At 33.9% G+C, this 12,984-nt stretch overlaps 1 protein-coding gene across 10 annotated transcripts in view; it reads right to left on the bottom strand.

The window, feature by feature from the left end:
* The window catches only part of SDCCAG8 (SHH signaling and ciliogenesis regulator SDCCAG8), a 117,443-nt gene that overhangs the window by 81,558 nt on the left and 22,901 nt on the right, over window positions 1-12,984 (bottom strand). For all 10 annotated transcript variants that reach the window (XR_014174613.1, XR_014174614.1, XM_081944061.1 and 7 more), the window contains 3 exons: window positions 10,035-10,187; window positions 6,434-6,568; window positions 3,340-3,456 (listed from right to left, as the gene is read on the bottom strand). Coding sequence is in view for 8 of the 10 variants with exons in the window: in XM_081944061.1 (XP_081800187.1) it covers window positions 3,340-3,456; window positions 6,434-6,568; window positions 10,035-10,187 (405 nt within the window). In the remaining 2 variants the exon portion in view is untranslated. The remainder of the gene's footprint in view (window positions 1-3,339; window positions 3,457-6,433; window positions 6,569-10,034; window positions 10,188-12,984) is intronic.

Here is a 12,984-nt window from a genome sequence, read left to right as displayed (position 1 = left end):
AAATCTTAAAACCCTTTATGAGTTGGGAGTAAAGAACTCCTTTATTCAAATGTCATTGTCCACTTGCTAAAATGATCTCTACACAATGACACTGGCTGAATTAGACAGTAATTCTCTTCAGTTCTTTTGATTAATTTAATTCGCTTCACTCTGGAGAAAACTTTTCCAGCTTTCTGAAAATTGTTATATCCTTTTTTATTATAGAAAAAACTTAAGATTCCATAATAAAAGGCTTGGAAATATTCACCTCTAAAATACCTTGAAGTCTGGGTTCCTTATAGGTTCACACTGACTGCAAACCCCCATAGGGAAAAAAAAAAGAAAGTTGAGCTTGCCTACATGATCAAGGAGGTACCATCTTCAAGCTGATGAATGTTTTAAATGAGGAGGAAGGGAAAGGAGTTTCTTTGGTCATACTTTGTTGGACAAAGCCCGGTATCTAGACCTTAGTTTTTGCAGCAAGACCTATTTTGGAACTGCTTATAATTCACGGTTCAGATGTATAAAACCTATTCAGGCTAAACCCAAGAAAGTCTTTAAAATTATATTAGCTGAGGATTTAGAAAAAATATAATCACAGGCAAACAATAGAAATAATTAAAAACAGAGAAGGTCTAGGCTGTAGAGGTCTGAATTGTTTTACATGGAGTCTCTGAGTACTGTGTCCTAAACAGGCTGGTCCTATTGCAGGGCAGACACTTCAAGCTGCAAATACGAAGAGGCAAGGAGCTGAAAAAAGGCATTGGAAAACACTATTGTTCTGTTGCTGCATCAGCTCTTCTTACATATAATGTAAACTCTTATTACATGTAATGAGGGGCACAGTTCCATTTCTGTTTTGAAATTTAAAATTCAATTTTGTTGCAGGGAGAAAAATGTTTTACCATTCTTGCAAGGATTTTCGAATAGTTAGAACCAGCACAGCCAACTGAGCAGTGATATAGTTTGATCTTAATTGATTTCATTATTCAATTAAGATCAAACTATATCATTGCTCAGTTGGCTGTGCTGGTCCTAAATATTTGAAGATCCTTGCAAGAATGGTAAAACATTTCAAAAGCATCCTAGATCAATGCACTGAGGGTAGCTGATGCCATTCTGCATCTCCCTAGAGTATTTCCCACGTGCAAAACTATAGATATGTTTAGTTCCATTTTATCCATTCTTCTCAGAATGAAAGTTTATGCATGTTACAATAAAAGAAAGAAAGAAAGAAAGAAAGAAAGAAAGAAAGAAAGAAAGAAAGAAAGAAAGAAAGAAAGAAAGAAAGAAGCGACTGTAAATAAAGGCAAAAATATGTTTTGGCAACATTCTAGCATTTTATGTTTTAGATGGAAATATTAGAGGTCATTTCTTTTGTTGTAAATATGTCTTTCCATGGACTTCCATTACTTCTGCCCATATCTCCAATTATTAATACAATGCATTCCAAATGGAGTTTACTTTAGAGAGGCTCCAAAAATTCTAATTGGTACAGAATGTGACAGCTTTTTAAAGATAAATACGAACATTTTATAAATTTCTCCTAATTATGCATTTTTCATCATTTTCTTTTCACCAAACATTGAGAAAAATGGATATGCATGCAAAAAGATGTTCATGCCCACTTCAAGCAAGGAATGAAGAAATGCAACAGAACAAACCTTACTTCAAAACGTATAACAAACTTTTGGGGAGTTGAGACAAATCCAGCCATTTTTACTAGAAAATTATTTATGTCACACCTAAACCATATTTTACCAAATGCTGTTTTAAAGGACAATGGACAGGATCCTTTTCCATATCAACAGAGCCCTGTTTTTCCTCTCCTCATAATGCCGAGGCATTTAGGAAAGAAATATTTCTTATTTTGGATATCTAACACATCTGAAACAGTAATATCAGTGCATGACATGCACAGCCTTCAACTTCCATTATGATGCATATATATATATATATATATATATATATATATATATATATATATATATATATATATATATATATATATATATATATATATATATATATATATATATACCTGTGTGCACTATGCAGCACTCTGTACAACGTGAATATATTGTGTCCTATACAGTATATTTATTATCATTACCACTTGCTGATAATACCATGGCCTGGAAAAGAAATTCTTCAATTGTTAATTTGTAACTGTTTTTTTAACCTTTCATCCAAAAATTAATCAGTATGTTTGCATGCCATTCAAATGCGTTTCTCATATTTCTAAAACTATTCACTTTATCTTAATAAAGAAGATTAAACTCTTTTATTTGTGCCCCACTAGGCCTTGTGGAGGTTTTGACAAACTTCTGAAATACTGTACTGGTTTGAAGTGACTGCTCCCTTAGATTGTACCTTAGTTCTGCTTGATGCATTCAATTTTAACTAACCCCCTCTTGCAATCCATTTCAGCCCCACCACAAAGCTTTTGGGGAAATCTTCTAGAAGACTATGGGAAAGCTTTTAGAAGCCTATGCTATGCAGTAAGTTGCAGTAAGCAGTAAAATGCCTGAATATTGTATGCTCTCATTTGGGTGATTTGAAAGTGCTTGCTACTGGACACAGCTGAAAGTAAGAATCCAAAAACACTGTTGAAGAGAAAAGAAAAGGTCCTGCTTTGTAGTTTAATTTCATTTCATAAATACCACAAAAGGTGTAAAAGAACAACGCCTGTTTTAAATGATAATAATATGATCATTTTGAAAAAAAAAGTAATTCAAACAATTAAATATTCCATTCTCTTTATTAAATCACATTTCATTTTTGAGTGAATATCTCCGAGTTTCTTTTATGTATAGACGTTATGCTTAATACAGGGTTCCATAGGTTTTCAACAATTCATACAAATGTATACAGAGTTCAACTTTTTCATGTATAACTAGTTTATACCAATATTAATAACTTACTTTGTATGAGACAGCAAACAAGAAAGTCTTATAAATATCTGATATTAATCAGCAATTATTTGTCTAATTTAGAATTTTTACTAACTTTAGAATACAAAAATAAAATTTACTTAATGCTTTTAGAATGCAAACTGTTCAGAAATCGGTTAGATATTCTGTGTTAATTTTTTACATACAACAAATGACTAAGTTAATATCACAGAATAGACACATACACATAGACAATGTCTGTTCATGCATACGTGAAAAAGTATGTTAAGACTGGAGGGGGAAAAATCTCTTATCATAAAACATTGTATTAGTACTAAAATATAATAAATTGATTTATTCTCATAAGGACCTTCTCAAAATACTTATTAGGAAGGAAAGCCCCATTTTTCTACAAATATAGAGAATTTGTAAATATAGAGAGCTTTGATAGAGTATTCTCTCTTACCTGATCTTTAATTTCAAGTTCCCTTATTGTTTTTGTCCTATACTCCCTGTGCTCCTTTTCGGCTTCATCCTTCTTCATTTTTGTCTGATTCAATTCGTAACGTATTTCTCCACACACCTGTTAGTTCAAAAAGATAACATCCTGCAGTTTCAGGACTCCACAAAGTAAAATTTGTTTAGAGGAAAACTTTTGATGCCCTCTAGTGACTATATTTATTATTTCATCATTTGCACTGAATTCTGTAAAGTTTTTATATGCTACTCCTATTTTTTAAAATGATGCTTTAGAGCCGGGATAGTGAACCTGTGGCATGTGGAGCCGTTTGTCAGGGCACGCCATGCGTTACCCTGTCAGCTGGCCAGCGTGCATGCACATGGTGGCCAGCTGAGTTCACCCTTTTTAAAAGCCATTTTTCACCCTCCCCAGGCTCCAGAGACTTTATAGGAGCCTGGGGAGGGCAAAACAGCCTCCCCCCCCCGGAGGCCCTCCGGAGGCTTCAGGACCTTCCTTGAAGCCTCCAGAGAGCAAAAAAACCAGCCCTATGGGCAAACCTGAAGTTCAGGAACGGACTTCCGCTTTGCTCCCGGAGCCTTCAGGGAAGCCTCCTGAAGGTCCCTGAAGTTTCTGGAGGACTAAAAACGGCCCTATGAGCAAACCGGAAGTGACTTCTGGTTTGTCTGTTGGGTTATTTTTCGTCTTCTGGAGCCTTCAGGGAAGCCTCCGAAAGGGCTCTGAAGGCTCCGGAGGGCTTAAACCAGCCCTATGAGCAAACTGGAAGTCGTTTCCCGAACTTCCGGTTTGCCCATAGGGCCGGTTTTTTGCTCTCTGGAGGCTTCAGGGAAGCTCCTGAAGCCTCCGGAGGGACGGGGAAGGCTGTTTTCGCCCTCCCCAGGCTCCTATAAAGCCTCTGGAGCATGGGGCGGGCAAAAAAAGCATTGAAAAAATGGGGGGTTGTGCCTAGTCTCACTCTCTCTCTCTCTCTCTCTCTCTCCCTCTCCCTCTCCCTCTCCCTTTTTGTTAATGGCCATATAGCCACCAAATTGCATTCACTGTTGCTGTTTAAGCCAAAATATATCCACCTAAATCAATTCCAGAAACATAGATATTATACAAGCATAATCCATAGGCAATGAGATTTACTTAATTATTCAGTTACTTTTAGGAGTAATAGACGGAAAGAGGGGAGAACATATTCCTATTTATGAGGCACCAGGATGACATCCCATCACTATGTTGAAGGAATTATATTGTAATGTTACTGGAAAAATAATGATTACTATTTCACATTTTATCCCAATATAACAGCAATTCCTTCGCCCCACTCCTATCCTCAACCCAACAAGAAAATATTTACTTCAAAACATTTTCCAGGGTGGGGGGGAGGTGATGGAATGGGGCACTTTTTGAAAACAAGGAGAATTCATAAATATTTCATACATCATCAAGATACAGAGACTAGAATTCTAATTTTTGTTTCTGGAAACTTGTATACTTGTACCATATAACTCTGAGCTGAGCAACTTCTCTTTCTCTGGGGATCTTCCTTTTTCAAAATAGGTATCTAAGATTTTCAGGACTGTATGGAAGTATACGGTGACATTATCACTGATTGATAGGGCTGAAATGTTGTTCCCTTGATTAATTAGGAGGCTTTAGGTGATTTACATAAAATGGTTTGTCATTTACTTAACCTGTTTAATTCAACAAAAAGGGCAAAAACCGTATCACTGAAAATCACAATTTTTATGCCAAATTTAGAAAAAATAATCTCAGGGGCTTCGGTGACCAGATAAATGAATTGTGATCGAATCATATAGGATCGGTGCAAATTGGCTATTTTTAACTTAAATTAGGGTTTATATTTTGAGGAAAGTACAAATCTTTTACCCAGATTAGTGTTTTCCAGCTTTGGCAAATTTAAGGTAGGTGGACTTCAATTCCCAGAATTCCCCATGGTAGTCAGCATAGTTGACTGGGGAATTCTAGGAGTTGAAGTGCATACATTTTAAATTTGCCAAGACTGATAAACACTGATCCGGACAATGAATAACAATAAATGATCTCACTTTTAAAAAAAATCTCAGGCATTAGACTTCAAAGTGTTGATTTATTCTTCGCTGGAATCTTCTTCTCTTTGCTATTTAAATCATTAGCTCTCCTCAGACTCTATGAAATAGACTAATCCAGTGCCTGCAATTTCAGCAATGTTTGTCCATCACAGTAAAATAAATGCTGAATAATAGGAGTTAATTTTTAAAATATTAATAGAAAAGCCAATAGGTAAGAAACACTTTTTCCTCACAAAATTAGCCCCTTTCATTATCAGGAAGTAGGAAGCTGTACTTAGAATGTATTAAAATAGGAAGGCTACTCTTTAAAGGTCAAAATTTAACGAGTAAAGTTTATCTCTAAAAAGAACTATAAATCAACAGAAAAAGTAGACATGCATCTTAATAATTATAATAATTACTGGTAATCTTTCATTGCACACAATGAAAATGATCCTACATTTTTAGCGTCCAAGTAAAAGAAACTTAAGAAATTTGTTGAAATATAACTTTTACACTTGTTAATGCTAAGGCAAATTCAGGAATACAATAAACTAAAAAGCCCATTGCATGTAGTGCAGTCAACATTCTGCTTTGCTGTCAATCCACATTGTAACAATATACCAGAACCAACATTCAGATGAAGGGTCTTATCAGGACAGACTCTTGACATGGGCTGTATGTTGATACCAACTTTGTTTCATCAACCATTTTCTTGAAATTGAAGACTTTTGAAACTGAATTCTTATTCAGTTGCTGACCACATAAAATATTGTAATGCTACTGTACCGACAATAAGTTTAGGTTTTTAGTTTTTATTTGGCACTTATTTGCAAAGCCATTTATTGACTGACTGTAAATCCTCTGCTGCTTCTCCTTTATGCTGGCAAAGTTCAACTGCCCTCGCTGCATCAGTTATTTATTTAAATATCAAATTTATTTGTCGTAGTTCAAATGACTCTAAGCTGTTAATTAAAGTTAATTTATACAGTCAAAATGGGAGCTGGTGAAAACTGCCTCTTCTGTATTTTCAAAAACTATTCTACCTTATTGATCTCCATTTCACGAGAAGAATGGTGGTTCTGAGCTTCTTCCAGCTGATTGGTTAGGAAGATCTTTTCCCTTGTAATCCTGTCAATCTGAGACTCCAGACCAGCAACATTCTGAGATAAAGACATTACCTAAAATAAAAGATAAAGACATTACCTGGTGATAATGCCATCCTTCATTTAGCTATTATTAGGTCAATTGCTCTGTCTGAGAAAAATTGTGATAAATTCATTAAAAATGAAATGGGAAATCATTATTTTAATGGGATTGTCATAATTTTACCTGTTGTATAAATAACAAAATGAATATCCAGAAGACATATCAAAAATTTTAGTGGCCCAATATAAGAATATTTAATGTAGAATCTATTATCTGTACTATAATGAAGGTAAATAAATATTATAATAATAATTACAAATCAAAACATGTTTTAATAATGTGAAATCAAATACTGGAACTACATTTAAAATAATGAGATTTTCAAAATGGTAAATACTTTGCAACTCTATTACTTAAGGGAAATTTTAAAATTAAAAATACAATAAATTAACTATAAATCAAAATTTAACAAAAGTTAATATGCTTACAAGTACGTGTCATTTCCAGATTGCATAGTACATAAGATTTTTAAAAAACCAAACACTTCTTCCCTATCATGGGTTAAGAGTAGATTATTATTATTTTATTTAGCTATCTAATTATCTGTAATTTAGAGCTAATTAATAGATGTCAATGCTTGAATTCAATTCATAAATGGTTCATGGGATTGCATGGTCCTTGCACATCTCACTAAAAGGCTAAGAACTAGTAGAAGCAAATTTTTGCAATGTCAGTCATGGTAAGAGTATTTAGGGGTTATGTTTAGTATTGGCATATTAGGGTCCTGATACCTGAATTAGTATGTTAGTATATTATTAATATTAATAATAATCATATTAATAAAGTGCTTATTAAGGTTTAACCCTCTTGATTTTACTATGAACCTCTTATAGTCGAGCTCTGTTGTGTTGGCTTCCTGTTGACATGTCTTTCAGTGCCATATGCTTGCCTAATAACAGCCAAGCAACCTCGTTCCATGTTGTTTAAGACATGACATTTCAGTTGGGAAAAGTTAGTGCATAAGAGCCGTGGTGGCGCAATGGTTAGAATGTAGTACTGCAGGCTATTTCTGGTGACCAGCAGTTCGAGTCTTACTGGCTAAGGTTGACTCAGCCTTCCATCCTTCTGAGGTGGGTAAAATGAGGACCCAGATTGTTGAGGGCAATACGCTGACTCTGTAAACTGCTTAGAGAGGGCTATAAAGCACTGTGAAGTGGTATATAAGTATAAGTGCTATTGCTATTATCAAAACAAAAGGCTTGATTATTATTATTTGTATTCTCTGTAAACATCAAAGGAAAGATAACTTTCTTTCTGTTGAACAAACCAAACAGATAACAAATATATAGGCCAAAATTTTGCTAACAACCACTACCCTCCAAGCATATAAACACTGGAAATGTTCAGAATGATCAATCAAGAATCTTGCGGGGGAGGGGGGGATTGATAAAATGCTGCCATAACAAAGTTAAATTTTGCCATCTTTCTTTAGCCAGTCTTTTGTTTATTTGCTACCTTTCTCAAATCTCAACACTTTGATTTAGTTTAAGAAATTGACTCAAGTAATCTGATTACATGTAATTTGCTTACATGGTAGTTCTTTTTATTTTTAGAGAGTGAGCATTTTATATATTTGCTTTATGGATAAACTGCTGTGATATGAACCACGGAGATAGTTTTCCATGATTCTACCAAACACCATTTCCAATTTATCCCGGTACCTTTATCTTAACTTGCCACATCTTTCTCTGACTCACTTGTTTCATAGATAAAATTATTACATTTTATATTAACTACCTTTATCCACCACCACCACCAGTTATTACAATCATTCAGCCTAATGACACACTTTGTTATTATAATTTTGCATCTAATCTATTTTTCTCTCTGGATTTCTGTATGCAAACACATTATTCCAATGAGCTTTCAACACCAAGACTATACTGTGAGTCAAATTAGCAAATGACCACCAGTGAGACAGTTATAAATAATAATTTATAACCAAGATTTGATCAACTGTTTGATCTATATGCTCCTTTATATTGACTAAGCCTTCACTTAGTTACTCTATGATCACTGCCAAACTCATCTTCCAAAACACCTGTCTTGGCTGGTTCAAAGAGGAGTAATTTGGACAATATTGATGGACTCAAAAGTATTTTGCTTCACAAAAATTTTGGCATTAAAACTAGAATTCTAAAAAGTAGTCTGTATGCAACAGCTCTCAATTGCCAGGAGACATGAAGCCATCATAATAGTGCTCTAATTGTAATAAACTCCTTGAACATTTTTTCCATTTTCTATATTTTCACTACACTTACACTTTTCTTGCTCTGATATAGTCATTAGTGTTCCTCCAATACTCCTCCCCATAGTCAGTAGATGTTCTTCACTGTCTATTGTTGCAGGTTTTTAAAGGTAGAGGCAAATTTTAGAATTTTTTTTGAAATTGCTTTTATTTGAGGGCTACTGGATCTGGTAGATAATGAGGCTGGGATTTCCAGCATTTTTCCAACTTTTGTTTTCCAACTTTCATGTTTACAATAAGCCAATGCCATTGAATTTCAGTCGAAGAAATCTGAGAAGACCCAAAGGTGCTTTTTCAAGAGGCAATTGTACTTTCTCTCCAAGTGGCCTCAACAACTCTCTAAAACAATGCAAATAACCAGTTGTCTGCAAGTAGTATAAATCCTTCCATTCCCCACCATCCACTCAGAGCTGAAGAAGCTTCTTGGATGAGAAGCAAAACGTTTTCAAAGAAAACAAGAAACTCCGGTTGTCTCTTGAAAAAGCACCTTTGGAACAACTATGACCTGGATGACTGAGAATCTCCATAGACAAATCTGAGAAGAGTTCTGAAGCCACAATTTAAGTTATTTTCAATTATCAAATTTCTAGGCTTATTCCAATTTGAATTCCAATTTCAAAATGACTCTTGGCCGCTCACCATGGATTAGCAAATTAGCAGAATGGCCAAGGCAATTCTTCTACCATAAAGCAAATGAAAAAAAAAAACTATTTTACATGAGTTTAAAGACACATTACATCTACTTTATTCTTTCCCATTGTTTGTACGTTTACTTTCCTCTTTTGCTATCTGTTCCCTATTATATTTTTAAATGCAAACCTGAAAAAAGCATATCCAAATTAATGAGTAAGGATTACATATTCCTCAAATAATAAAACAATAGCAGTAGGTAACTCTGCATATTCCATGCTTCATTTAAAACTTCCTTAAACCATTTCATAGAAACAAATTTGTATACAAGAAATGTAGATACACATGAGAATATTTTGGAGCTAAGTGAAACTATTTAAACATATAATCAAATAGTTCAAGTATTTAGAACAGTGTTTTTTCTATTTTTTTAACTTTTTAGAGTTGCATAAGTACACATTGTTTCCAACAAAAATTCATGAATGTAATACCTATTAAAAAACAACAAACAGATTCCAAAATTGTTTATGTTCCAAAGTAATTAAAAGATAGGAAAATACCAGTGATGACAGGTTTTCTTTTTCTTTCTTCATTTCTTCACGAACTGCTTCGCGCTCTCCAGTTCTCTTATCTAGCTGAAGCGCTAATTCTTTTTCAAGGCGATCTTTCTGTCTCTCCATTTCATTTTTAAGCTGTTCACATTGAATTAAAGCCTGTGGAGATGATGAATACCACTCTAATATTTGTAGAACCAAATTTTATATATATATATATATATATATATATATATATATATATATATATATATATATATATATATATATATATATATATATATATATATATATATATATATATATATATATATATATATATATATATATATATATATATATATATATATATATATGGCAAAAATTAAATTTTGGAGAAAAATGAAATTAAAAATTCATTTAAATTTAAGTTTGTTCTTACTAATATATAAAGATGCATACTGTATATAAATTTATAATTATACAATACACTTTCAACATCCACAAAACAATGTGTCACTCTTAAATGAATGGAACCTAATTCAGTGGTAATGCTGGATGTGTTTGTCCTAAATACCTATTAACATTTCACCATAAATATTCTGATTTCACATTTTGAAGTACATATCATATGATGAAAATGAGTAACGTTGTATATTTTTACATACAGATGTAAATGTACTTACTTTAACTCATCTTATCATTATTATACTTTTCAAGCATATAATTTCTTCCAATTTGAAACCAAATTGACTAAATTACTCAATTTAAACGTTATTTTCTTATGTGAAATATTATTAGATAGGCAGTTATTTCACGGGTCCAGTTTGAAACATAATCAGCCTTAAAAAAAGTAAATCTACTCTTGATATTTGACCGTAAACTCTCTACAAAATATTGCTTTCATTAATCATTGTCATTAACAGACTTTACAGCATTGTTTTTTCTATTTTGATTTTGCAAGACTTAATCTGTAAAAATATTTTTAATATTATTAATGTATTTTCTAGACTTTTATCCCAATTTTGCTCCAGGAGCAAAAGGTGACATACAAAAGTATGCTTTTCTCCAATTTTCCCCAACAACAACAATCCTGTGGGGTAAGTTAAGGTAACAGAGAAAGAGTATGCTGAGGTGATGAAATTTCCTATTTTCTTTATTGATATTAAAACAAGAAATTTGATAGGTAAATTGGTGAGAAACAAAATTGCCCCCTTAAAAACATATTTCTATATATATATATTGTTTTTTTTAACCCTCTGTGGTCTACAGATACTAATTAAATATAAATTATCATAGGCCTAGTGATTCTAGTTTACCCAAATATATCGGCTCAACTCTGAAAATGAAGAATATATGCACAAGCACTCTGCTTACACAGGTGCAGTGCTTACTTAAACAACTTTCCCTGCATATTAAATTCTTGTTAAAGTGATAGGAATAAGAAATGTTATTATTTTAAAGAATGTTGTAAATATTACAAAAAAAACTTATGATTTGCCACTATTGGGTAACTCCTGAAATTATTGAAGTTAATTAATGATATTGTCATATTACTATTCCTAGAACTGAAGCTAACTGGATTCTTTCAGAGTATACTGGTACTTGAATTCCATTTGCAGAATACAGTTTGGTTCCTTACAAAAATCTTTTCTTCCAACACAAATTCCTTTCAACTAGATGCAATATACTAATTACACAGCAGATGGCACTACTTACCAAGGTAATAAATCAATCTAAAGCAAGAGTCCTCTAAAACAAGCTTTTCAACTTACATTAGAAAAGCTCTTCAATATTGTTTACATAGCACCATTTTCAGTGCAAGGTATGAAAACTTAAAAGTATAACTCCCACTAAGTTCTTGAAACTGAGGGGAGAGAAAATTCACTTCTAAGCGAACAGGTCACTGGCATTAAAAAAAAATGCAGCTATTCCAACTCTTCCTCTTTCTGACAAACCATAAATGGGAGAGGGAGTAGAGAAAAGGGTATCTGAGATCTAGCTCATGCCATTCCAATTAGTAGCCATAGGCAGTATGAATACAGGTAGTCTTTGACATGTGACCACAATTGGGACCTAGAATTTCCATTGCTTAAGTGAAGTGTTCGGTAAGTGAGTCTGATTTTACAGCCTTTTTTTGCCCTAGTGGTTAAGCGAATCACTGCAGCCGTTTAGCAAATTGTGTGGTCATTAAGCAAATCCAGCTTTCCCCATTGACTTTGCATATCAAACATTGGCTGGGAAAGTCACAAATGGTCATCACATGGCCCTGGGACCATTGTAAGCACAGGCTGGTTGCCAAATTTTGATCTCGTGACTGTGGGGTTGCTGTGACACTTGCAAGTCACTTGTTTCAATGCTGCTGTAACTTCAAATAGTCGCTAAATGATGTGTCAGTCGAGAACTCTTTGTAAATGCCTAGACTTGTCTTAAGTGCCTTCCAGTTTTATTATGGACCCGGATTCCTCATCCATTTTCTCCACGTCTTGCGTGAGTTCAATCACCTCAATCACATCTACAGCTTTCACATATTTTCCAAGTTAAAGGCCCCACTGATCAAGTTTGGTTGCCCTTTTCTGCCATTTTTCTAGTTCTACTATTTACCTTTTGAAGTGCAGCACCCAGAACCACATATCGTACTTTAGAAATGGTTAAACCATATAATTTTAAGGGCGTTACGAAATATTTTTTATCAAAACAATGAGCCATCCAACTCCACAGCAGTGACGTGCGGTGAGGTTTATGACTGGTGAGGCACTGACACAGTGCTGGGTTTCAAATATTTTTAGACTTGTGGACTTCAACTCCCAGAATTCTAGAGCCAGGCATGCTCAGTTCCAATTTAAAGCGACAGCATTTGTTTTTCTCCTTTGCTCCTTCTTTCTTTTTCTTTTTCTTCTCCTTCCCCTCCTTCCTCCCTCTCTCCCTTCCTCCCCCTCTCTCAAACACACACACACACACACACACACACACACAG

The sequence above is a fragment of the Natrix helvetica genome (genome assembly GCF_964273705.1).
Source record: "Natrix helvetica genome assembly, chromosome: 2".
Taxonomy (NCBI): Eukaryota; Metazoa; Chordata; class Lepidosauria; order Squamata; family Natricidae; genus Natrix; species Natrix helvetica.
The sequence above is the reverse complement of the archived record's forward strand: the minus strand, read 5'-3'. Positions and strand labels throughout refer to the sequence as shown.